The sequence below is a fragment of the Lepisosteus platostomus genome, chromosome 16 (genome assembly GCF_059453375.1).
Source record: "Lepisosteus platostomus isolate fLepPlt1 chromosome 16, fLepPlt1.hap1, whole genome shotgun sequence".
Lineage (NCBI taxonomy): Eukaryota > Metazoa > Chordata > Actinopteri > Semionotiformes > Lepisosteidae > Lepisosteus > Lepisosteus platostomus.
Window position 1 is genome coordinate 3,865,809 of NC_142626.1, and position 26,928 is coordinate 3,892,736.

The window sequence follows — 26,928 nt, forward strand, 5'->3', positions numbered from 1 at the left end:
GGAAGTTGTCTGAAGGAGTGGGGAAGCATATTAGCGCCGCACCAGCCTCATCGTGGAAGCGCGCTGCTGTCCAGCCAGGTGTGACGCTGAAATGCGTCCCCCCGGAAACACTGACTGCTCAGACTTGAAACAGCTCTTCAACCCTGACCTTTGCAATGCGGTCAATGTACTTATCACCCCAAAAGTTACAACACAAACGCATTTCATTCGGGGGGCTGCTTTAAAAACCTGTCCTGTCTCAAAGTTTCCCAATTCCCAGCGGGCTGAATTACTGAATTCCCCGGGCGAATTATCGCTAACGAGACGTGGATCGAGTCCTTCTAGCTCAGAGCCTGGGAGAGATGGCGGAGAAGAGGGTCTTTGAGGACTGGAGGTGGGCAAATGGAGGACGGGGGAGAGGCTGGCTTGCTGACTGACACCGACTCCTTAAAGATCTGAAACACACACACACACACACACACGTCCACCAAGAGAAAAAAGATCATGAAATCCAGTTTCCGTGCAGCTTGGCCAAGCCAGGATTACTCCGAAAGGTCTTGTTCTCCTTCCTGGGGAGACAGCGGTCCTGGCAGCGGCGAGGAAGAGGTCACTTCCTGTTAGAGAGGAAGTGAAAATGTCAAGCGGGGAATCCCCTCATCTGATTGGCTCAGAGAGCTTTGAAAAAAGCAGGCATTGAAATCCGATACAAACTCATGGCACGGAATCAGAAAAAAACAGAGCCGGCCACAAAAAGCATGCATTTTGTTTTGCCTTCGGGGTAAAGCTTTTTTAAAGCTTGTTTTGCTCCAAAGCAAAACTTTTGGACAGCTTGACCTCATGACCTGAAGCAGGTGCAGCAAAAACCACCTTCACACAGCTCCTGGTCATTTCTATAGCACACACACACACAAATTACTCTTGAAAAAAATGCCTCTCGAACCAACTGCCTTCTAAATCTCAGTACAGATCTTTAATGAGCCCTCTGACCAGTCATTTTCTTTGTCCAGTTTTCTTTGTGCCTGCCTTGTGCAATCAAACACGTTTTCTTAACCTCATGCATTTTGTTAACCCTCTTCCTCCATTACTAACACGGTATTATCATCAATCTCGAAAGCCGCAGGGCGAGGATGTAGCTGGGCTCCCTCTCGATATGTGGAAGTGCGATTAAAGCCGAGTTCAGGGGGTACGCCTTTACACTAAGAGGTGGCGGGAGTGTGGAACACGCCACCCAGCTCCAATGTTGAAAACCCTGTGCCCTGGCGTCCTTCAAGAAACAGCTGGTTCTGTAACGCACCAGTAGGACGGCAGGCGTTTCTTTACACCAAGGGTGGTGGGAGTGTAGAACAAGCGAATACCCTGGCCAATTTCAAGGAACAGCTGGATCATCAGATCAGTTAGCCACTAACTACCAAAGAGACTAAATGGGCAGAACGCCCTCCTCTGGTTTGGAATCTCCCTCATGGGCGTATGTCTCTTTTCTGGGATGCTAGCGGCAGGAAATCTCAGAAGGAGCCCCCTGCACCAGCCCAATCAGGAAAGGGTGCCCTGATATTTTCTGAACGAATTAATCTCATAGCAGAAATCCATTGTTTCGTTTTGTTTTTTTCCCTCTTGCTTGGGACAGCAAACCCCCCCCCGCGTCCCTCTCCCCTGAAGTCCAGGCCAGCCTTTCAAAGGCAGCTGGCTAGGCCGAGATGGCGCTAACGTGGTAAACTCTGGCCCTTCCTGCTTAACACGCTGCCACAAAATGAATGTCCGGAGACCTTAAACAGTGCCAAACCTTCCGGTATGGACAGGCAGCCTAAATCGATCCAAATGTAGATTGCGATGGAGAAATATTGGACCTGGTTCTGCCCAGACAAGTTACATATACAGCGTCGGCACAGTGGACAAACTCGTCTGAAGTGAAAGGGAATAACACACACACACACCCGCTTCTTGAATCGGTGGCTTCAACCCAGTGAGAGACGCTCCAGTTTCCATTTTCCGAGTCTCCTGACATGTCAGCACAGACTCCACTAGATGGCGCCGATCGCGCCAGGAGGGATCCCACCGCTGACACCAAAACCCCCATCGGCCGGGCATGCTAGGCTCAGCCCGTGATCGCGGTAGAGGCCGGTCCTGTTCTGCAGCCACCTAGGAGTGAGGGCAAACATGGAGGTCGCCGTCTCGCGCGGTAGGCTGAATCCAGAGAGCGTGCATGAGGAGCTGAGCTAACAATTGGCGATCCAGCCATTTGTGGGGGTCATGGGTTGGGGGGGGGGGGGGTCTCCATTCACCTTCTGGCGTTGAACTCCCACGCACACGCCAACCACACACATGTAGATTGATGATAATACACAGCCGATCTCATTTCATCCTCTCTTGTGTTGACGTGTTGACCACAAGCGAGCCGCACCTCACTCAGAGACACGTCCGTACGGTGCCTGCCAGTCTGGCCAGTTTATGAGGACCAAGACCCCCTCCCCTGATTAGCTGAGGCTTAAAGTGAAGATACAGATACAGTAGATACAGTATATCAAACCCGGGTCCTAATTTAGTGGCCAGGAAGTGTAGATAAAGTACAGCATGTTAAACATAGTTCCTATTAATGTGGCCATACTGTGTTGCTGTAGTACAGTATATTAGGCCCAGATCCTAATATAGTGGCTATACAGTGCAGTTCTAGTACAGAACATCAGACACAGGTCCTAATAATGTGGCCAGGCCGAGTGCGTACTCTCCTTAAAGGGGAACTGCGGTCCCAATTTCTCAGACCGGCTCTTAAGTCTAGATAACGAGATAAATTAATTGACGTCAGAGAAGAAAAATTTACGAATCCCACGAACGATGACGTGAAGCGGCCCTTCCTCCTCACTAGTCCCTGTGATGACTAATGTGCTGAGATGTGAAGCGGCCCTTCCTGCTCACTAGTCCCTGTACTGACTAATGTACTGAGATGTGAAGAGGCCCTTCCTGCTCACTAGTCCCTGTAGTGACTAATGTACTGAGATGTGAAGCGCCCCTTCCTGCTCACTAGTCCCTGTGCTGACTAATGTACTGAGATGTGAAGCGGCCCTTCCTGCTCACTAGTCCCTGTGATGACTAATGTACTGAGATGTGAAGCGGCCCTTCCTGCTCACTAGTCCCTGTGATGACTAATGTACTGAGATGTGAAGCAGCCCTTCCTGCTCACTAGTCCCCGTACTGACTAATGTACTGAGATGTGAAGCGGCCCTTCCTGCTCACTAGTCCCTGTACTGACTAATGTACTGAGATGTGAAGCGGCCCTTCCTGCTCACTAGTCCCTGTACTGACTAATGTACTGAGATGTGAAGCGGCCCTTCCTGCTCACTAGTCCCTGTACTGACTAATGCACTGAGATGTACGAGAGAATAAGTACAGGTTGTGCTGCAGACATTTCACCGCAGAAATGTTCCACCGTGATCTGCAGGCAGAGTTCACCAGTGAGCAGTATTTGCCAGTGAAACCATCTGGGAGAGGAGAGCAGTATTTCTACTGGATTAGAAGAGCTGGATCCACAAGCCTGCTTGTTTACAGGGTCACAGGGCCGCTCCACCTCACCGGAAGTCCTGCTGCCTCGTTCTGAATCCCAGAAACATGGCGCTGAGCAGACCTGCAAATTTAGCTGATTTTGTGGTGTAAATCGGAGGTCCCTACACGTTACTGTGTCCGTTCTACTTTCGCTGTGGTCTGAAATGCGCTCCTCACCCCGAAATTTTAGAAGATAGCCCCGCCGTTCCCCTTTAACAGTCTCAAACCTCGGACAGATCTTGTTTAGAAGGTGTCGTGCTTTCTTCCCCACCCTTTTATTAATCCGCCTTCTTTGTTCAACATTAATCCGAGTACAGATTTTCCTCTCCAAACAGAACGTTTACCATGGTAGAAGGCCCACAGCTGCAAACTGGCCCTTCAGCCGAAGTGGGAGTAATAATAATATTAATAATAATAATAATAATAATAATAATAATAATAATAATAATAATTGCTTACACTTACAGTGGTGTGAAAAAGTGTTTGCCCCCTTCCTGATTTCTTTTTTTTTTTGCATGTTTGTCACATTGAAATGTTTCAGATCATCAAACAAATTGAAATATTAGACAAAGATAACACAAGTAAACACAAAATGCAGTTTTTAAATGAAGGTTTTTATTATTAAGGGGGAAAAAAATCCCAACATACATGGCCCTGTAGGAAAAAGTGAAAAGAAAACTTTTTCACACCACTGTATGTAGCGCTTTTCTGGAGGGGATCCCCATTACCTGTCAAGCACTTTGAGTGGTGTCCAGAAAAGCGCTATATAAGTGTAAGCAATTATTATTGATTATTATTAAGGCCCAGCGGCCATTCTTGATGACGTTGTCCCGCCCTTCAGATATTTCTGCTGTGGCACGTACGACAGCGGGCGTCTGTTCGAAAAGTCTCTGAAGGCAGGGCAGGAGGCTGGGCCAGAGCCAGATATCTGGTCACTATGGTCCACACTCGACCGCCGGGGCAGAAGAACTTCAGCCCAAACGAGGGTTTCAGAGACAGCTGGTGTCTCGGGGGGAAATGGCATCCCGCACAGAATGCGCTCAGAGCTCGGTTGACGTGTCACGCGCCCAAGCGTGACGGCCCGATGCCAGGGCGTTAAGGAGACGTCAACCCACCCACCCACCCACCACCCAGTTCCGGTTACCCCTCATGACGACTTCGTCTCAAATTGCCCCTGCTTGATCACATACCCGCCCTGCTTGTAGATGCCCAGAATGCCATTTGGTGGAGGGGGGGGGGGGTCCTAATATTTTGGCCGACTACCATGGTAAACCTTCTCACCCCTCACGCCCTCTTCTGGCGATGCTGTGCTGTGAGTGAACGCATGACCTTCGGCGGTGGGTGTGTTTTTGGTTGGGTGTGCCACCCTGCCCCGTCCCCCACCTGCGCCCTCGCTAACTCCAGTCTACGGGGGGGGGGGCGGCGGGGCTGCTCTCCGTTGCGTGATGCACCCCTCCTCTTCCTCCCCTCCCTGTGCAGGAGAAGGAAGACAAGGTCCTGCTGCAGGCCGAGGTCCAGAACCTGCGGCAGAACAACCAGCGCCTCCAGGAGGAGTCCCAGAGCACCGTTGCCCGCCTCATCAAGGTGACCGAGCTGCTCTGCAACGTCAACAAGCCCTGCTAAATCCCCCTCGCCCCCCCCCCCCATCACTCCCTGCCCCAGCCTCGGAGAAGCTCGGACCACACCCCGCCAGCACCCGGTTACCCCCTCATCGGGGGGGCCGGATCGCCCTGTTGCCCGTCAGGACAGTCGCAATGACCTGGTGTTCGCACACGGGGGAGGCGGGGGGGGGGGGGTTGGGGAGTGGTTTTCTGGGGAAGGGGTTAGGCTGACCCCGGAGCGAAATAACGGGACCCGAAAAACCAGCCAGGACGGCAGCGAACCCCCCGCGTATCCGTCGACCGATGATCGATGACGATGATCGATCGAGCGATCGATTGGTTGGCCTGTTTCGAGGGAAGGATGGGACAAATCGGTCTCCCGGACAAGGCTGAGACCCCCTGTGTTGTCAGATCTGATTTATATCTATCTAGTTGCCAATCACACAGTTCACCGGGCCGAGGGGGAGTGTAACCACGTCACCACAGGCCACAGTCATTTTGGAAACTGCAAAAAATCGAAAATAACAGAGTAAAGTCTGTATAAATCAGTCGTTCTGACCAGCAGCTGGTTTCCAATCCACCAATAAGCCAACAGGTAAATTACCAGCAAGCCGGTAGCATGTACCCCAAAACCATTGTTCGCACCCCGACAGCATTGTAGGGTTCACCTCTGCCCCAGCCGTCTAGATCGCCTGGTGCCCCGATTTCTCTAGATGGGGGACTACCTGCACCCCAACAGCATTGTAGGGTTCACCTCTGCCCCAGTTGTCTAGATCGCCTGGTGCCCCGATTTCTCTAGATGGGGACTGTCTGCACCCCAACAGCATTGTAGGGTTCACCTCTGCCCCAGTTGTCTAGATCGCCTGGCGCCCCGATTTCTCTAAATGGGGACTGTCTGCACGCCAACAGCATTGTAGGGTTCACCTCTGCCCCAGCCGTCTAGATCGCCTGGTGCCCCGATTTCTCTAGATGGGGACTGTCTGCACCCCAACATCATTGTAGGGGGTCACCTCTGCACCAGCTATGGTGGGACTATTCGTACCCCGATATCACTGTAGGGGCTCTCCCTCTCTCTCTCTCTCCATGATGGACACCCCCCACTCGGAATCCGACTGAACCCCACTTCCCGGCGCCAGATCTGGACTCCGGGAGACACCTGTGCCGTCGACGGCGAACGTATGCAATTCCCCGGGACCCCCCCGGAGGTGTGACCCCCGAATCGGCAAAGGACGTCCCCCACCACCCCCCCCCCAACTTGGTGCTCTGACACGACAGATCTCTTTCTCATACTGTGAAGTGGAACTGAGCCCCAAAGGGGGCTCCACACTGTGAACCCCACAGTGCGCGGCACCCCCAAACCCCCCCCTCCCCACACAAACACACACGGATCTCCAGAACAGCCCGGTTTCTGGAGGCTGATGTCCTTATGCAGCACTGCGAGGAGCAAATCAGGTCTCCTGTCATGGGTGCTACAGGCCAGTACGGTCCAGAAAAGGCCCAAGGCTCGGAAAAATGCTCCAGGACGTCGGGAGGGATTCTCGGGAAGAGGGGTCACCGGGCCTCACCTGTGCGGTCTGGAAAACGCCCCCCCCCACCCCCTGAGGGTCCTCCGGAGATGGGCGCGACTGCCCTCCCAGCGCCTGGTTCAGGATCCCGATCCTTTTCCACCCCTCCCTTACCTCCCAGTCCAGCTGTCCAGAGAGCGCGCGACGCAGTTTCGGGGTTTTTTTTTTTCGGGGGGAGAATCGGGAGGCTGGGCTCGGGACCAGTCCGAGCAGGGTCCAGGGGAGCGAGTGGGAGGCGCCCAGGAGCGCAGAAAAGAGGGGACAGGAAACGCATCTTAAAATAAATCTCCCGGGGAGGGGAAGGGGGCATCTCGGCTCTGCGTTCAACAGCCACACCCAGGAAGCCCGATCCGGGGCTGTACGTGGAGTTGCGTTGTTCTGTATATACCGTTCCTTCCGATTGTAATTTTGAGTTTGATTTTTGATTCACTGTGACTACCAGGTACCAGCAGAGTAAGATATATCAGAATTAAATTAAATAGAAATGTATATCTTTATGTGTATATAGATATATGTCTATACGCATTTCCATACTATGGGGGGGTGGTGGGGGGCGGGGGGGGTAACTGGACAATGACCCGATATGTGCCATGGCTGTTTGAGTTCGGGGTGTTTAGTGGAGCTTTCTCAACAGGTGCCTGGGAAACGCTGAGACGAAAAAGGGCGCCCTGTAGTTAGAACAACGTTCCACTCCCCACCGTCCCAGTTCCACGACATCTCAGGCAAGACCGGTTTTAGATCTTGGGGGGGCGATTGGCGTCAACGCTGGGCCGCGCGAGTCCTGGTGTCCTCCGGGTTCAATTCCGGACCTGGGGTGCTGTCTGGGTGGAGTTTGCACGTTCTGCCCTGTGTTTCCTGTGGGTTTCCCATCCGGGTGCTCTGGTTACCTCCCACGGTCCAAAAAGACTGGTGGGCTTCTGGGAAAATTGGCCCTGCTGTGAGTGTGTGTGTGTGTGCGCCCTGGGATGGACTGGCGTCCTGTCCAGGGCGTATCCTGCCTTGTGCCAGTTGCCTGCAGGGATAGACTCCAGAACCCTGTACTGGATAAAGTGGTTTCGAAAATTGATGGGTGGATGTAATTGCTTAATTACTTCATTATAATTGTAATTGCAGCATGATCGAATAGGACACAACAATACTGTGAGAAAATGAGGTTTCCTTCGATTGAATGAACAGAGCTGCCCTCATTCACACAGACCCACCCCAGCGACAGGGCTCGGCAGATCACCCGAGCCGCTCTGTAGACTGGGAAGTCTTTTTAAGACCTGGCAAAACACCAGAGCGAGCCGAAAACCCAGTACGCGAAGGCCCAGCGTTGAAAACGCTCAACCGCCTCCAAATGACTGCTGGAGCGCTGGCGCCTCCCGGTGGCAGGACCTGTGAACTACAGGCACCTGTTGAGAAACGGTGTGTTTACAACGCATTCAACTAGCAAATGTTTAACAGAGATAGTAATAACAAAACATGTGATGCAATTTTATGGTTACCCTGTATAAATATATATCTATATATATATATGTGTATTTATATACAATATTAACTTATCATGCAAATGTAGATTTCCTTGTTTAATGTTTTAATATGATCTAGGGGATGTAAATACGTGTTACATTTGGGTGGGAGGGGGTGAGTTGGGAGATTTTAAAGTTGTTTTTGTTTTGTAAAAAAGAAAAATTCTGGACTATTCCCAATGATGATGTTCTTGCCATATTTTATGTAATTATTACTGTACTTCTGATGATGATGATGATGATGATGATGATGATGTGTAAGCAGGAGTCAGGGAGGAGGAAGGCTGCTCCAAAGCTCTCACTGGCCTCCAGGTGTCTCCTGTGTCTTCCACATGGTTCCGAAAGAGCAGGCCGGCCTTCAGAGAAAGGCCCCCCGACGTCCTGACTCCCTGAGGTAGATTTCTCAGGGCGGACGAGACGTGACCTGCAGGGCAGCTCTGAAAGACCCCCGCCCCCCCTCCCCAGCCCAGCACGGCCGTCTGATGAGGGTGGGTGCCGAAAAAAACTCGACCCATGAAAAAGTCGACTGCAAAAAAATGGATTCACCAAGGCCGGAACACGCCTGGCCATTTCCTCCCGCCTCCTTCAGATCACTGAGGCCCGACTCGATTCTAAGACATAGCTTGATGGGGAATACCTGCACTGAGTTTCCAGTCACCAATCTGGGGGTTTTATTTCACCGACCGAACAAGACAGTTAAGGCTCCAGCAGGTGTCAGAGCTGAGGGTCACACAGTTCAGATCCATCTTGTTAATTGGGAAATAATAATCATTGCTTACACTTCTATAGCGCTTTTCTGGACCCTCCACTCAAAGCGCTTTACAGGTCGTGGGGGATCCCCTCCACCCCCAGCAGTGTGTACCCCCCACCTGGATGAGGCGCCAGTCCGCTCCCCACACCCCAGCTCTCAGTGGGGAGGAGAGCAGGGTGATGGAGCCAGTTCAGAGATGAAGGCTGGATGGGGGTCACCGAGGGTTCGGCTGGGACACAGACCGGCCAGGTGTGTGTTTGGGTCACCAGAACTGGGAACCCTCCCCACTTTATACAATCCTTGGATCGGTAGCCTGACCTCCAGTGTCACAGAGGGGTTTCTAGTCTGGTCACCCTGTGTTATCACTATGGGGGTTTATGAGTGACCTTTACCAATTGTATTGGACTCATAGAAAATCCATCCACTTCTTGCCCCAGTAGCTCTTCCTGATTACCCCCATGGCACCCCTGAGGTGTGATGAACCCCAGCTATTTGGCACAGGCAGGGCGGGGGCTCTCTGGCTAAAGATCTCTGCGGCTGGGGAGGTTGCCGGTTCGAATCCCGCGGCCGACAGAGGAATCCTCCTCCGTGGGGCCCCCTGAGCCAGGCCCTTCACCCCCAGCTGCTCCAGGGGCGCCGTATAAACGGCCGACCCTGCGCTCTGACCCCCAGCTTCTCTCTCCCTGTCTGTGTGTCTCCTGGAGAGCAAGCTGGGGTCTGTGAAAAGACACGTTCCTCATGCAAGAAATTGGATATGGCCGATAAAGTGATCTCTCTTGTTTCTGACATGCCTCACACACCAGGACTCGGTTTAAATGCACTCCAGCCAGGTCAGGAGTACTGACCCCCGCCCCAGGCCAGAGTCCGATTTCTCCAAAACCCTTAAGACCCCGAGGACGTTCCTCCAGCCCTGTGGCGGCTGCCGATATGCCCGAGCTTGAGGAATTAACCTCTGACGAGTCTGGGCTGGGGGGCGGCAGGTCATCGCTGGTCAGTGTCTTCGGCTTTCGGAGCGAAGGTCTCTGTCCCGCCCCGGGAAACGGCGCCGGCCCGCCCGGGGACAGAACTTCGAGGGCGCCTGTGGGCTGCCCGCGCGCGTGTCTGCCAGAGTCGAGCCCCAGCCAGGGAGAGAGCTGAACCGTGAACCAGGGGAAGCGTGTGTGTGTGTGTGTGTGTGTGTGTGTGTGTCTTTGGGGGCGTATACACAGAGAGTTCGGTGCTTTACATCTGTCTGCTTGTGTGTGTGTGTGTGTGTGTGTGTGAGAGAGAGAGACAGAGTGTCCCCCAGTCTCAATGACCAGCCGCACAGATTATCCCTTAGTCTTCCTCTTTAAGTGTGCTTTCAGGGGAGAAACTAAGGAGTTTTGAGGTGCTGTCCAGACGAGCTGAGCTCATTGAGGGCTGTAGCTGAGCTACAGGGCTAGCTCTCCTCCACTTGTCTTACTCAAGACATTCGCCAATGTGTCTGCTGAGCCCTCTCCTCTATAGTCCTAAAGCTATAATTTCACTCTACATGTACTAAAATGTTGACCATAGTAGATGCGTGTGACCCCAGGAGCTCCTGAGGACTTTGATGGCTTTGAAATCATGTACCATGTGTAGTCTACATGTGAAATCAAGCACCATGTGTCTCCTACATGTGAAATCATGTACCATGTGTAGTCTACATGTGAAATCAAGCATCATGTGTCGCCTACATGTGAAATCAAGCACCATGTGTCGCCTTCAAGTGAAATCCTGTACCATGTGTAGTCTACATGTGAAATCAAGCACCATGTGTCGCCTACATGTGAAAATAAAGCACCATGTGAAGTCTACATGTGAAATCAAGCACCATGTGTCACCTACATGTGAAATCATGTACCATGTGTAGTCTACATGTGAAATCAAGCACCATGTGTCTCCTACATGTGAAACCCTACACCATGTGTCTCCTACATGTGAAATCCTGCACCATGTGAAGAATGCATGTGAAATCAGGCTCCGTGCATAATCGACATGTGAAATCAAGCATCATGTGTCGTCTACATGTGAAATCCTGTACCATGTGAAGAGAGCGTGTGAGATTATGTCCGTGTGGAGGGTTAAATTGTGTGTGACTGTGTGGTTGTGTGCAAAGTTCAGGGGTGACCCTTGCAGTTCCGAGGGCACCTCCAAACTTTCTTCCCTCTGGAAACTGTCCGGGACTTGGGGAGACAAGTGTGAGCCCCCACATCGTTCATAAGTGTGTGTGTGTGTGCACCATTGGGCTTGAGTGGGATCCTGGTCAGCCGGCAGAGGCGAACAGTTGTGAACAAGTGTGAACATACGTGCTCACTATGAGGGGCTCAAATAAGAGTTGCCTGTATTTTGGATTTTAAAAAAAAAACTGTTTCCGTTGGTGTTGTTATTCCTTGTTATTGACAGCGATAGATCGATCAAGTGTTGTACAAGTACGTTAACTGGACAGATCCTGGCAATAAACTTGATGTACTCAGACACCTGTCTCCTCCTTCACTGTGCTGTAATATTATATTATAACTCAGGATGGTATAATAACAATAATTCCTTACACTTTTATAGCGCTTTTCTGGACACTCCACTCAAAGCGCGTTACAGGTCATGGGGATCCCCTCCGCCCCCCAGCAGTGTGTACCCCCACCTGGATGAGGCGCCAGTCCGCTCCCCCCACACCCCAGCTCTCAGTGGGGAGGAGAGCAGAGTGATGGAGCCAGTTCAGAGAGGGGGGTTATTAGGAGGCCATGATGGGTAAAGGCCAGGGGGGGAATTTGGCCAGGACACCGGGGTAACACCCCTACTCTTCTCGAGAAACACCCTGGGGTTTTTAATGACCACAGAGAGTCAGGACCTCGGTTTTTCGTCTCATCCGAAGATGGCGCCTGTTTACAGTCTAGTGTCCCCCGTCACTATACTGGGGCATTAGGACCCACATGAGCCGCAGGGTGAGCGCCCCCTGCTGGCCCCACTAACACCTCTTCCAGCAGCAGCCTCAGCTTTCCCAGGAGTCTCCCCTCCAGGTACTGGCCAGGCTCCCACCTGCTGAGTCTCCAGTGGGGCTGCCAGTGGGGAGCTGCAGGGTGATATGGCTGCTGGCTAAATGATACCTCTATCCATTTTCTAACCACTTCTTCAAATCTCAGGGTCTCCTGAGGGTGTCAGAGCCTATCCCAGCAAGGTACAGGGCAGGGTACACCCTGGATGGGATGCCAGTCCATCACAGGACACACAGACACACACACACTCACACCAGGGTCAGTTTTCCCAGAAGCCAGTTCACCTCCCAGTATGTCTTTGGACTGTGGGAAGAAACCAGAGCACTTGGAGGGAACCCACACGAATATGGGGAGAACACGCAGACTCCACACAGACAGCACCATTTATGACCATTGACAGCCAGCAGCCCTGTCACCCTGCAGCTCCCCGCTGGCAGCCCCACTGGAGACTCAGCAGGGGGGAGCCTGGCCAGTACCTGGAGGGGAGACTCCTGGGAAAGCTGAGGCTGCTGCTGGAAGAGGTGTTAGTGGGGGCCAGCAGGGGGCGCTCACCCTGCGGTCTGTGTGGGTCCTGATGCCCCAGTATAGTGACGGGGGACACTAGACTGTAAACAGGCGCCGTCCTTCGGATGAGACGTCAAACTGTGGTCCTGACTCTCTGTGGTCACTATAAAATTCGATTTTTAAATTTAATGAAAAAGTCCTCATTCGTTTCGCCACGGGACAAGACCGGCTGGGGTTTTTCGCGTCACGCCCGGGGAACTCACACCGTCTCGCTGGTATATATATAAAAAAAGATTCAGACGCCGGCCGACTCGCCGAGCGACTCGAGCGCTGGGTTGAACGATCCTGCCGAGAGCTGCTTAGTTCCCCCGCCCACGTTTGACAGGAAAACGGGTGACGCGAGTGGAGACCGCAGCGCGCGAGACAAATCCACGGAGCCTAACGGGAAGACAGCCCAGCGGGTCTGCGGGTGACTTTGTCGACTGGGGGTGTCTATTTCTACCCTCCCCGACACGATCTACCGAGCAGGTACACGCAATACCTACTAACTCTCTAACCGTGCAGGGGCCTGTGCGTGCGTGGGGGTGTTGATCGGCTCCACGGCCGCCAGGGGGCGCGCTGAGAGCACCGCCCCACGGGACAGCGCGCAGGTTAATAATCATAATAATAATAAAAAACTTTATTTTATATAGCGCCTTTAAAGGTGGCTTCTCAAAGCGCTTTACAGGATGACAACAACAATAAATAAGAAGAATACAACAATAAGTAAGAAGATTTCACAAGATAGGACACAATTACAATTACAGCAATACAACAGTAACAATAGAGGAGACCGTGGATGGTGGTACTAGGAAGAGCAGAGGGGTGAAGAGTGGAACCAGTTCAGTAAAGGCTCTTCTGAAGAAGAGGGTTTGGAGTCTGGATTTGAAGGAGTTTAGAGAAGGTGACTCTCTGATATCCTTGGGCAGAGAGTTCCAGAGCTTGGGGGCATAACAGGAGAAGGCCCTGTCACCCCTACAATGTAGACGGGGCTTGGGGGGACAGTAAGGAGGGCAGAATTCGAAGAGCGGAGGTTGCGAGGTGGGGAGGAGGGCGATAATAGCTCAGACAGGTACTGAGGTGCCAAGCCATGCAGAGCCTTATAGGTGAGCATGAGGATTTTACAGTCCACGTGGAATTTGACCGGAAGCCAGTGCAAGGACTCCAGGACAGGAGTAATGTGATCACTTGCACTAGACCTGGTCAGGATTCTGGCTGCTGAATTTTGGACATACTGCAGCTTGTTCAGAGTAGATTGAGATACCCCAGGGAGTAGAGCATTGCAGTAGTCAATTCGAGAGAACACAAATATGTTGATCAGCTTTTCAGCCACAGTTAATGATAGCATAGGGCTTCTGAACTGAAGGTGACGGATGAGACGTTGGTGGATGCGATTGACGTCGATGCGGGGCGCAACGCCACTGTTTATTTAGACCTTTACGGGGGGGACAACAGAATTTAGGTGGCAGCCAGCGATCTAACATCTAACCACCCCTTTTCTAAGGCGTTTCATCCAATTCGGCAGCGCACGCAACGGGCCAACCCACGGAGAACATGCAGACTCCACACAGACAGCGCCCCGGGGCCGGAATCGAACCCCGGGTTCCAGCCCTACGAAGCGGCGATGTTCGACCGCTGCGTTATTCTGAGAACAGCGGAATAACGCCCTGTCCGACTAGTCCTGAACAGAGGAGAGACAGCGAGGGGTCCTGACACAAGTCTTTTCAAACCCTCAAGGGCACGAACGGGGCGGGCGGCTTCACACTGATCCGTGAAACACGCACCCGAGAGCGCGAGTGGAACCGGCTGTCTCTGGAAGCGCGCTTAAACCCGAGAACAACAAGGCGCCTCGTTATCGTTTTTTTTTTTCTTCCTCCTGACGCGTCGGAGCTTGACTGTGCTTCTCCGGCGTCAGTCGACGCGTTTTTGTCTCGGTAGAATAAAAAAAAAACGACCCTCCGGAAAATATTTCTTGACGCTTGCTCGATAAAGCCGAAATGAGGTGCGAAAGGCTTCTACGGATGACCTAAAGTGAACTGTTCATCTATCTTCTTTTTTTTTAACCTTTGCTATAAAGGTGGGCTCCGAGCCTGTGGCTGGGAGGTTGCCGGTTCAAATCCTGCGGCCGGTAGAGGGATCCTACTCCGTTGCGAACCCTCGGCAGTTCCCAGTTGACAGTTACAGTGAAACCAGTACCCCGCGGGCGGGGGGCCCCGCCTTCAGAGCCGTGGGCTGTGAATGAACACCCGCAGGCACCGTCCAATCCCGTCGGACGATTCACGTTCAAGCGGGAGCCGAATCCGAATCCCGGGCGAACCGGCTTCGACTCCTCGGGTGCTGTCTGGGGGGAGTTTGCGCGTTCGCCAGGTTTGTATCCCACAGTGCGAGGACGTGCTGGGGGTGTAACTGGCTTCTGGCAAAGTGTGTGTGTGTGTGTGTATCCTGTGATGGACTGGCGTCCTGTCCAGAGCGTATCTTCCCTCGCGCCTGTTGCTTGCTGGGATAGACTTCAGCTGCCCCACAACCCTGAATTTGGATGTAGTGGTTAATTGGATATACGAATAAACCCATATAGCCGATTGTACTTATAAATCCAGTAAAAAAACACACATTTCGGCAGACGCTTTCTGTGAAGATGTGCACACGTGTGCTTTTCTAGCGCCAATGGTCTAGTATATAGTCATGGATATTGTTGGTGATTCATAGATTTCATAATAACGCCTAACATTCTTCATTGCATGGAATTGATTCTGGAGTAAACGCCCTGGTCTGCGGTACATTCTATAGCTGTGGGTTTACACGCACAGAGACCAAAGCAGACGGAGTGAGTTCTGGGAGATTCGTGTTTTAAATAAACTTGTTTTGGTTTTCAAGGTAACGATCGTCCTTACACTTCTATACCGCCTTTCTGGACCCTCCACTCAGAGCTCTGTCCGGGTCATGGGGATCCCCCTCCACCCCCAGCAGTGTGTACCCCCACCTGGATGAGGCGCCAGTCCGCTCCCCACACCCCAGCTCTCAGTGGGGAGGAGAGCAGAGTGATGGAGCCAGTTCAGAGAGGGGGGTTATTAGGAGGCCATGATGGGTAAAGGCCAGGGGGGAATTTGGCCAGGACACCGGGGTAACACCCCTACTCTTCTCGAGAAACACCAGGGAGGTGTGTGTGTGTGTGTGTGTGTGTGTGTGTGTGTGTGTGTGTGTGAAACCGGTGATAACTCTGTTCGAAACGAGGGGCACCTTTTATCCCCCCCGACACACACACACACACACACACACACACACACACACACACACACACACACACACACACACACACACACACACGTCCTGTGTCCGTCTCTCCCTCCTGTCGGGAGGAATTCGCCCCGGCATTCCTCGCCATGCCGGCCGGGGGAGGCAGCGGGCCGTCCTTTGCCGTCAGCCCTGCCTAATTGATCGCAATTTGCGGCTTTACAATGAGAGACAGCCCCCACCGCGCCATACAGACACACGCACCGGCCCCCGGGCGTTTATTTAATTTTGTTCAGGACAGTAAAGACGAAGCAGGAATGCGGAGGGGATAGGGGGAGGGGGGGTTAGTTGCTTTGCTTTCTTTTTTCTTAAACGCATTCATGCCCACCCCTCCTCCTGTTCTCTTTCTTAACTCGGAAGCAGGAGGCCTGTGGCCGGCCGGCCGGCGAGGGCAGCTGTATGCAAATGGCGCCGCAAGCCCGCGGCTGAGAGGTGACACATGGCCCGCGAGGGGCCCCGTCGGCCAATCAGCGGCCCCGCTGCGCCCTGCCTGGCGGGGACTTCCCCCCTCCGCGCGCTCCCTTGCCAACCCCAAACCCCGTAGCAACAAGACCCGAGGGGGTTGTTGATGTTGTTGTTGTCGGAGCTCTTTATTTTTTCCCAAATTAAAAAAAAAAGCTAGTTTTTCCAAAGTACAGATGTTTTCGCCTTTCTTTGTTTCCACCTTCGCTGGCTCCCCGGTGCCAGGAGGGGACTGAGGCGAATTCCTTGGGTGTGTTTTGTTTCCCTCCCCCTGCCCAAATCCACCGGAGTCGCCCCCCGCAAGACGGGGCTTGAGCCGTGGCAGACTTTTTCGGGCCGTTTCCCGACGCCCGCTGTCGAGATACCGACAAGACACGATCCCTGGGCATTTATTTCACTCCGTGTTGCCACAGAACTAACGTCCCCGTTTAGGGAAAAAGAGTTCGTATGTCTTTCCCATCTTACGCCCCCAAATTGGTTTCCAAAATATGCCGGGAAGGGGCATGGACTGTAGACGTGTACAGGCTGGTCCGCTGTAGTGCGTGTGAGAGCGATATTATAGTGTGTTTTTATCGAGAGAGAAACGGTCTACAAAAAGTATTTTAGAGAAAAGGACGGGCGAAGATTTTACTTAAAGGGTCTGGTGTCCGGTTTTGTGCTGTGGAGATGATTATATCACATATCACCTCCAAAAGGTATATAGAACATAAGTCTGCTGTTGTATAAAACCACAATTTATGTGTCTTTCGGATGTTATATATATGGTGGACACCAAAGGTTGAAAGCGAAGGTTTATCGTTAGAGCGACTTGGGCGGAGTTGCTTGTTGATATTGTAAACTCTGAGACATGTCGAGGCATAATATCGGCCCGCATCTGCAGTGAGGCAGGATTTAACCGTTACCCACCCGTGGGACACAAATAAAAGGACGACGCGCCAGCTTCTGTGTCGATGGCGTGTCGGAATCAATCGCTCTCAATTGCTGCCGCAGGTCATAGGGACGCTAACGCCTTTTTGGTAAAGAACTGCCTTACTGGCGCCACGTAGTTATTATTCCGTTTAAAACAAATGACAATATTGACGTTTTTTTTCACCCACAGCCCGCTGTGAATTTCAAAAACACAGAGTGTGCTGGGTTTGTCCTGTGTCTGTCTTTTCGTTATGGTTGGTTCAGTCTGTGCGGGGGCTGAAGCCGTAGGTGCCCCCTGTCTGCCTGGACATGTCCTGGCGCGGGAGAGAGAGACATTCCGACACGCCAAGAGCTCAGCCGCCCCGACTTCGCGAAAGACACAGTTCCCGAAGTTTTGGGAGGGTGGAGGCCCCCAAAAGTTGAACAAATTCCCCGAAAGGAAAGGGTTAAGCCCCCCCGTCCCCGTGCGCGGTAACGCGGTGAGAGAGACGTTGGATGTCACCACGGTATGAACAGGGAAGTTCTTTAAGACCGGGGCCCTAAAGCTACCGGCCACCATGAAACAGACATTTTCTTACAAAATCTGAGCATTCAGACAACGGTGGATTACCGTAGCGCATTTTAAACGGAAAGAAACGGGGCCGACAGAGACGACCAGTCGGAAGGTCGGAACATCTGATCAGCGGCACTGCCTCACTGCATGGTCTGTTCGAATCAGGAAGACGTACACATTAACAGCGGACAGTCGGCGAGTCTGCTGTTTGTGTGACATCTTCTTTCTAACCACGCCAGTGCAGCGTGGCGGAAGAGCCGACGTCTATCCCGGCCAAGCAACGGGCGCAAGGCAGGGTACACCCTGGCCGGGACGCCAGTCCATCGCAGGACACACACACTCACGCCTGGGACGTGCAATTGGCAAACAGCATATATGAAGACGTCTCGTTAGGGTTAGACCAGGCAACACTTAAGATAATAATAATTGCTTGTGCAGGTGCATTTTTCCCAAGTCATTTTCAATCACTTCCAAAACAGGACCGATCCAATTTTTTCCTTTAAGATCACTTTATTGGCCCTATTCAATGTCTTGCATTAGGAATGTGTCTTTTCACAGACCCCAGCTTGCTCTCCATGAGTCACACAGACAGGGAGAGAAGCTGGGGGTCAGTGCGCAGGGTCAGCCATTGTATAGCGCCCCTGGAGCAGCTGGGGTGAAGGGCCTTGCTTAGGGGCCCAACGGAGTAGGATTCCTCTGCCGGTTGTGGGATACGAACTGGCAACCTCCCAGCCACAGGCACAGAGCCACCCACCTTTACATGATAATCAATATCATAGAGTCTTGAGACTCAGTCCTTCTGTCCACAGGTCTCTGAGGTGATAGTTCTCCCCAAGTTAAGGAACCCCTTGAGTAAAGCGCTCCCCAGGACCAGAACTGAGAACTCTTGTCTTAAGGTGCCCCCCTCCCCGCCCGCCGCCATAGTCTCGTCATTTCGAGAGAAATCCGCCTGGCAGCGCCGGCGCTTGACGACGTCACGGCGGTGACGTCACTCCGCCGGCGGAACCCGCGAGCGCCTGTCGGTGTATCAGCACAGCCGTCCGAAGGGTGGCTCCAGCGAAGCAATTAGCGCTTTTTTTTTTCCTAACAGTTGTGGCTCCGAACCAATTCCAGCAGCGCTGTTGTAACCACGGTCGGGCATCTGCAGAGCGAGACCGCGAGCTATGAATCTTTAATGCCCTTAAATTACAGCCTGCTCCTTCTCGTGTCGTGTAAACACGTCAACAGGCAGCGCACGGGGCCGCTTTCTCTCTCTCTGTCGTCTGAGCAGCTGCAGCGACAGTTTCCAAACTATTTGGAAACGACGGAGGCTTTGACGCGCCATTCTCTAGGAAACAGACATTCGTCTTCGCCCGAGGGACCGAGTGCGACAGATTGAAGTCGTTTTGTGTCAAATGTGGCGCGGCAATTTCTGGTGACGACATAATTAGCGCTTCGAACCACGCGCTGCAGGGAAAAAACCCAATTCTCACGCGCTCGTGTTAATGGGGCGCCTAGTGTCGCTCTGAACAAGGGGTGGCCGCGAGGACGGAGATAGGGTGGGGTGGTGCTGATACAGAAATGTGACAAAAATTTGAGATGTGTACGAGAGTACAGTCCTTCAGCCTGTCGGTGTGGGACACTCCCTTCAGATAAAAGAGACTCAGTTCCCCCAGCCTGCCAGTGTGGGACACTCCCTTCATACTAAAGAGACTCAGTTCCCCCACCCTGTCAGTGTGGGACACTCCCTCCAGACTAAAGAGACTCAGTTCCCTCAGCCTGTCAGTGTGGGACACTCCCTTCAGACTAAAGAGACTCAGTTCCCTCAGCCTGTCAGTGTGGGACACTCCCTTCAGACTAAAGAGACTCAGTTCCTCCAGCCTGTCAGTGTGGGACACTCCCTTCAGACTAAAGAGACTCAGTTCCCTCAGCCTGTCAGTGTGGGACACTCCCTTCAGACTAAAGAGACTCAGTTCCTCTAACCCAGGGAATGTAACGGTTTGCTCTCCTGAGTCCCAGTGCTGCTAGCCAGCGCCCCAGGTGTGTGGAGATTGTGAAGGAGAACCCCTATGGCGGTCGAGGTGGTGACACCCTACAGCCCCTGGGTGCTGGCGTCCTTCCCGAACCTCGACTGGAGCAGGACCGGAGCTCGAACCGCACACAGACTCACACACACACAGAGAGGGACAGGCACACACACACACACACACACACACACACACACACACACACACACAGAGAGGGACAGGCAGACTCACACACACACACACACACACACACACACACACACACACACACACACACACACACACAGAGAGGGACAGGCAGACACACACACAGAGAGGGACAGGCACACACACACACACAGAGGGATAGGCAGACACACACACACAGAGAGGGACAGGCAGACTCACAAACACACAGAGGGACAGGCAGACACACACACACAGAGGGAGAGGCAGACACACAAACACACAGAGAGGGACAGGCAGACTCACACACACACAGAGAGGGACAGGCAGACACAAAAACACACAGAGGGACAGGCAGACTCACACACACACAGAGGGAGAGGCAGACACACACACACAGAGGGAGAGGCAGACACACAAACACACAGAGAGGGACAGGCAGACTCACACACACACAGAGAGGGACAGGCAGACACAAAAACACAGAGGGACAGGCAGACACAAAAACACACAGAGGGACAGGCAGACTCACACACACACAGAGAGGGACAGGCAGACACAAAAACACACAGAGGGACAGACAGACACACACACACACAGAGGGACAGGCAGACACACACACAGCGAGGGACAGGCGCGCGCGCACGCACACACACACACACACCCCAGCCCGTTCGCGCTGAGCAAACGCGCGCGCGGCGGTAACGGCTGGCCGTCTCCAGGGAATGTTAATTGTTATTGGAATTTTTCTCTCTCCTGGGACGGCGGAGGGGGTGGGGGTCTTCCTTTTCTTCCATTGTTGAAATTGGAAGTTGGCAAGTGTGCCTCGGAGTCCCAGCCACGCGCCCAGCCTGACCCCCCGCGACCCGCATTAGCATAGAGCTGGAAAATGTCACCCACCTCCGAATCCCAGAATTAACCTCTCGCATCCCGCCGGGAGCACCACGCGAACTTCCCCCTCCCCCTCCCCACGCAGAAAATGAAACCGCTTCCTCTTGTTTTAGGGAGCAGCCCGTGTCCCTTTGCGCAAAAAATAAATAAATAAATAAATAAATAAATCCACGCGTTCCTTTTTCTCGCTCGATGAAGGGGACTGTCATCGCGCAAAAAAAAAGAAGCGTTTCCGGTCCGCGCTCCCGTCGAGGTGCAAAAAGATCTTCGTGACGACGGCGATGGTGAAGACGATCATGAGGACAGCCGCGTGTGTTGTTCTGGATTGGGAGGACACAGGGGATACCCCTTTACGCAAAGGGTGGTGGGAGGGGGGAACACGCTGCCCAGCCACGGGGTTGAAGCCGATACCCTGGCCGCTCTCGAGACCCAGCTGGATGAGATCTTCCAGCCAGGACAGGACATACCCCTTTACGCAAAGGGTGGTAGGGGTGGGGAACAAGCTGCCCAGCCATGTGATTGAAGCCGATACCCTGGCTGCTCTCAAGACCCAGCTGGATGAGATCCTCCGGTCAGGGCAGGGCATACCCCTTTACACAAAGGGTGGTAGGGGTGGGGAACAAGCTGCTCAGCCATGTGATTGAAGCTGATACCCTGGCTGCTCTCGAGACCCAGCTGGATGAGATCCTCCAGTCAGGGCAGGGAATACCCCTTTACACAAAGGGTGGTGGGAGAGGGGAACAAGCTGCCCAGCCAACGGCTGGAAACAGCCTTCCACTCGCTACCGAACGGGCTCGCTGCGCCGAACGGTCTTATGATCTTAGTAACTGCGCTGTAGTTTAATTTGGCGTTTGATTACTGTGGGCGCTAATCCGGTTACCACCAAAAAAAAACAAAAAACAACGTCTTTAGAAACTGCCGGAACTTTTTTTTTTCTCAACGGATGGAACTCTTATTTTACGTCAGGAGACAGAATTTTTTTTTACACTTTTACAGGAAAGTCGCAACTATGCCCGAATCTAGAAAATACATTTTTACTGCTTCTCGAAGTCTATGGACGGAGGATATTTAGCCGTTACAGTGAAACTGTTTAGAAACGTAGTGTCGCTCTCGACGTCCTGAAAGATTCCTGGAATCTTTCAAGGCTAATCAAGGCGATGGCGTAGATCTCACGACGCGCAGGAAACCTTAATTATTTGTGTCAATTCGATTCAAGGTGCTTTATTAGCATGACCGATGGGTACAATCGGTGTTGCCAAAGCAAATAAAAATAATGAAATTCACATGAAACAAAAGTAAAAGTAAAATAAAATCTACAGACATATTACAGACATTTACAACAAAGACATATAAAATATTGTAGACAGATGGAGCATTACTGGGAGACAGACTCACTGTTCCTCAGGCTGGGACAGGAGATCACACACTGTATTATTATTATTGAGAGACAGGCTCACTGTTCCTCAGGCTGGGACAGGAGATCACACACTGTATTATTATTATTGAGAGACAGGCTCACTGTCTGTTCCTCAGGCTGGGACAGGAGATCACACACTGTATTATTATTGAGAGACAGGCTCACTGTTCCTCAGGCTGGGACAGGAGATCACACACTGTATTATTATTATTGAGAGACAGGTTTACTGTTCCTCAGGCTGGGACAGGAGATCACACACTGTATTATTATTATTGAGAGACGGGCTCACTGTCTGTTCCTCAGGCTGGGACAGGAGATCACACACTGTATTATTATTGAGAGACAGGCTCACTGTTCCTCAGGCTGTGACAGGAGATCACACACTGTATTATTATTGAGAGACAGGCTCACTGTCTGTTCCTCAGGCTGGGACAGGAGATCACACACTGTATTATTATTATTGAGAGACAGGCTCACTGTCTGTTCCTCAGGCTGGGACAGGAGATCACACACTGTATTATTATTATTGAGAGACAGGCTCACTGTCTGTTCCTCAGGCTGGGACAGGAGATCACACACTGTATTATTATTATTGAGAGACAGGCTCACTGTCTGTTCCTCAGGCTGGGACAGGAGATCACACACTGTATTATTATTATTGGGAGACAGGCTCACTGTCTGTTCCTCAGGCTTGGACAGGAGATCACACACTATATTATTATTATTATTATTATTATTATTATTATTATTATTATTATTATTATTATTATTATTATTGAGAGACAGGCTCACTGTTCCTCAGGCTGGGACAGGAGATCACACACTGTATTATTATTGAGAGACAGGCTCACTGTCTGTTCCTCAGGCTGGAGTGTGTGTCCTCAGACACAGAAGTGACTCTATTTCTCCCCGCTGGCAGTGGGAGCACAGCCTGTCCTCTCTAATTTTAATTAAGCTCACTAACTGTCATGCAGTTTTTCAGAGAGGACAGGCTGTGCTTCCACTGCCAGCGGGGAGAAATAGAGACAGAGGTGCACTTCCTACTGCACTGTGACAGATATCCTGGGATGAGAGAAACATTCTTCCCTAAATTCAGAAATCTAGTCCCAGAGTTCCCACACCTGCCAGAATCACAACAGGTCCCAATCCTACTGGGAGAGGGAGGAGGGAACTCAGTGGAACTGGAAGCCCAGTATGTGATCTCCTGTCACAGCCTGAGGAACAGTGAGCCTGTCCCTCAATAATAATACAGTGTGTGATCTCCTGTCCCAGCCTGAGGAACAGTGAGCCTGTCTCTCAATAATACTAATACAGTGTGTGATCTCCTGTCCCAGCCTGAGGAACAGTGAGCCTGTCTCCCAATAATAGTAATACAGTGTGTGATCTCCAGTCCCAGCCTGAGGAACAGTGAGCCTGTCTCTCAATAATAATAATACAGCGTGTGATCTCCTGTCCCAGCCTGAGGAACAGACAGTGAGCCTGTCTCCCAATAATAATAATACAGTGTGTGATCTCCTGTCCCAGCCTGAGGAACAGTGAGCCTGTCTCTCAATAATAATAATACAGTGTGTGATCTCCTGTCCCAGCCTGAGGAACAGACAGTGAGCCTGTCTCTCAATAATAATAATACAGTGTGTAATCTCCTGTCCCAGCCTGAGGAACAGTGACCCTGTCTCCCAGTAATGCTCCATCTGTCTTCAGTACATGTAAATATTTTATGAAATGTCTTTGTTGTAAACGTCTGTAGAGTTTATTTAACTGGTTGTTTTGTTACATATTCATTTTATTTGCGGTGACCGCACCGAGTGTTACTCCCCGGTCGAGCCGATAAAGCGCCTGGCATGGAAAACTGGATTTTCCGACGCCGGGTCGGTCGAAACCGGCAGTCGGGTTCAAACCGTCCGGCCGCCCGCGGGGCGCAGTCGGGGTTACCTGAGGTCCGAGGTCCGGGCCACCCCTCCCCACCAGCCGCTTTCTGGTCGCCCTGCGAGGGCAGATTAGAGAAGGGGGTGGGGTGTGTGTGTGTGTGTGTGGGGGGGGGGGGGGGTCTGTCCCGTCTCGCGGACAATGGAGGCCCGCCAGACGTGCGCGAGGGAGGGTGAGGCTTCCAGACTGCTGTGGGGTGGGGTGGGGTGCTGTGGGGTGGGGTGGGGTGCGGGGGGGTGGGCGAACTCCTCCACTTTTAGCCTTTTTAATTTCCCTTCCGCGTCTCTCCAGGATCCGTTCAAGACCCCCGCCGACCCCACCAACGCGCGCGGGGCGGCGCGCACTCCCCCCCCGGGGGTCGGCTCGCTCACTTTTTCATTAAAACTGCCCCCCCCACCGTCTTCTGTCTCTGCTCGGCCACCCTGTTGCGGACACGGAGGACGGGGGGGACACAAAGGCGCGGCACGTGTGTGCGCTGAATGGAGGTTCCCACTCGAGAGAGAGAGAGAGAGACACACGCAGGAGAGTTTCGGCGTGTGGCTTGTTCCGATCTGCATAATGACGAGGGGGAGGTGTGTGTGTGGAGGGAGGGGGAGACCACGCGTCGGGGGAACCCGACATCTGCCGCTCGCTCGCTCGCTCGCTCCCCGGAGACTCCCGGGGGCGGGTCGGGTTGCCGGGGCGACGCGCTTGGCGCTCGGACCGCGGCCATCTGCGCGGCCCCGCCGGCGGACAATGGGCGCCCGCGGCCCTTAAATAGCGGCCGGGGCGTGGAGGAGCCGGCAGTGCCGCCGCGGAGCGTGGAGGCGGCTGAGCTCGGCGTTTATCCCCTTCCCTACCCCGCCCTCTCTTCGAGTTTCAGCCGAGCTACACCTGGGGCGCCGCGTACAGAACCCCCACAGTCCACCTGCAGTCTCTGGGTCTGGAGGACACCGGTTTATTTATTAATTTATATTTATTTTTTTTTGACGCGACGCAACGATGCCGAGGGGTTTTTTAGTGAAGCGCACCGCGAAGGCGGGTCCCGTCTCCTACCGGGTGCGCCAGGGGCCCGGGCGGGACGGGCCGCCGGCTTCGGGGCTCTGCTGCGTCCCGGCCCCCGCCCCGGCGATGCCTCGCTGCCTGGAGAGCTCCGACAGCAGCGCCGCCGCCGCCGCCGTCCTGCCCCTGCTCGGCGCCAGCCGCTTCCAGAGCGTCGAGAACCGGCTCTGGCGAGGAGGGATGCCGGAGGCGCTGTGCGCCCCGTCTCTGAGCCCGGACCGGCCCGTCAGCGCGGCACCCCAACAGCGGCATCCGGCCGCCGCAGACCCTCTGGACCGCAAGCGCAACTCCAGCTCCCCGGTCCAAGCCGAGTCCTTCCCGGAGCCGCCCCCCGCCCCTTACACCACCCTGGGGGGGACCCCCGTCGCTTTCCCTTCGTCGCTGGCCGACATGACCAGCAAGCTGGGCAGCGCAGCCCTGTCCGGCGACCTCAAGCGACCCGCCGGCCCGCCGCCGCCGCCGCCGCCCCCCAAGAGGCCCCGCACCGGCGGCCGGGACGCCGTCACCACCTCGCCCGTGCTCGGGCTGCGCATCACCGAGGGGCCCGGGGACGGGGCCCCGCCGCGGGGGCGCGCCCGCAGCCCGCTGGGCGAGTTCGTCTGTCAGCTGTGCCGGGAGCGCTACGCCGACCCGCTCTCCCTGGCCCAGCACGGCTGCTCCCGCATCGTGCGGGTGGAGTACCGCTGCTCCGACTGCGACAAGGCCTTCAGCTGCCCGGCCAACCTGGCCTCCCACCGGCGCTGGCACAAGCCCAGGGGCGCCCCGGCGGAGGGCGGCGCTCTCCCCGCTGCGGGCCAGCCGGAGGAGAGACACCCCAGCCCGCCGCCTCCGCCGCCGCCGCCGCGCTCCCAGAGCCGGCCGGACCTGTCGCCCCCGCCTCCGCCCCCGGAGGCCGGCCCGGAAGAGGAGCTCCTGTTCGACTGCCCGCAGTGCGGGAAGAAATTCAGGAGGCAGGCCTACCTGCGCAAACACCTGGCGCTACACGCCAGGCAGGCGGCGGGCCTCCCGGACAAGCGAGCGGGGCCCAGCCCGGGGACCCCGCCAGCCCAGCGCGGCGGGGGCGGCGGCGGCAAGGGCGAGTCCCCGGCCCCCGCCGCGGGAGAGCTCCACCCGTGTCGATTCTGCGCCGAGACTTTCTTCTCCTGCCCCGGCTTGACGCGGCACCTCCACGCGTGCCACCCCACGCACCATACGGCGCGGGCCGCTGTCTGAGGCGACTCCCCCCCGAGGAACGTCACTTATTTATTTATCGCCCAAACTGGCTTCCGTCGGGGTCAGGAACCTCTCCAGAAAATCGCCTTAAAACTAACCAAGAAAGTGCGCAGATGAGGAGGAAAAAAAGAACTGTTTAGCCTCACGTAGCCTGACTGTCTCTGTGCGTGTGTTCCCCAGTGCGAGGAACGTGTCTTTTAAATTATATTTATTTATATGTTGTTGTTTGTTTGTTGGGGGGGTTTTTATATGGAACTGGCGGGACTGCCTATATTTCTGTATTTATGATGACAAAACAATTGTACCTGTCTTTTTATTTTTGCAACGAGAGCTCTTAAACGCGACGCGTTTCTGTCAGGACAGAAGGAGGAGACCAAATTCGTTCGTGTTTTGTACTTCTGTGTCTCGGATCTGCTTGGATATTTAAACCAATAATAATAAATAAAAAAAAAAACAGAATCAGACCTGTATTATGTACCTATGGGGGTTTTTCTCGTGTTGTTTCATGCTTGATATGGGGGTCCCTCTGTCTCGCTGTGCGGTGACACCCCCACCGCTCTGTTCCTGGGCATAGGAAC

At 53.6% G+C, this 26,928-nt stretch overlaps 2 protein-coding genes across 10 annotated transcripts in view; both read left to right on the top strand.

Moving 5' to 3' along the window:
* The window catches only part of sipa1 (signal-induced proliferation-associated 1), a 71,290-nt gene extending 64,683 nt beyond the window's left edge, over positions 1–6,607 (top strand). For 6 of the 9 annotated variants that reach the window (XM_088609144.1, XM_088609152.1, XM_088609147.1 and 3 more), the window contains one exon: positions 4,993–6,607. In XM_088609144.1, the coding sequence (XP_088465270.1) occupies positions 4,993–5,136 (144 nt within the window). In that variant the 3' untranslated portion in view covers positions 5,137–6,607. Of the gene's footprint in view, position 1; positions 2,790–4,992 lie in introns of those variants that run through there. The other 3 variants (XM_088609151.1, XM_088609153.1, XM_088609150.1) reach the window with 3 other exon arrangements.
* Positions 6,608–24,938: 18,331 nt separating this feature from the next.
* On the top strand, positions 24,939–26,491 carry LOC148646729 (insulinoma-associated protein 1b-like). The gene has a single exon (XM_088609008.1). It carries the CDS (start codon positions 25,079–25,081, stop codon positions 26,348–26,350), a length of 1,272 nt encoding a protein of 423 aa, XP_088465134.1. The 5' UTR covers positions 24,939–25,078; the 3' UTR covers positions 26,351–26,491.
* The last annotated feature ends 437 nt before the right edge of the window (positions 26,492–26,928 follow it).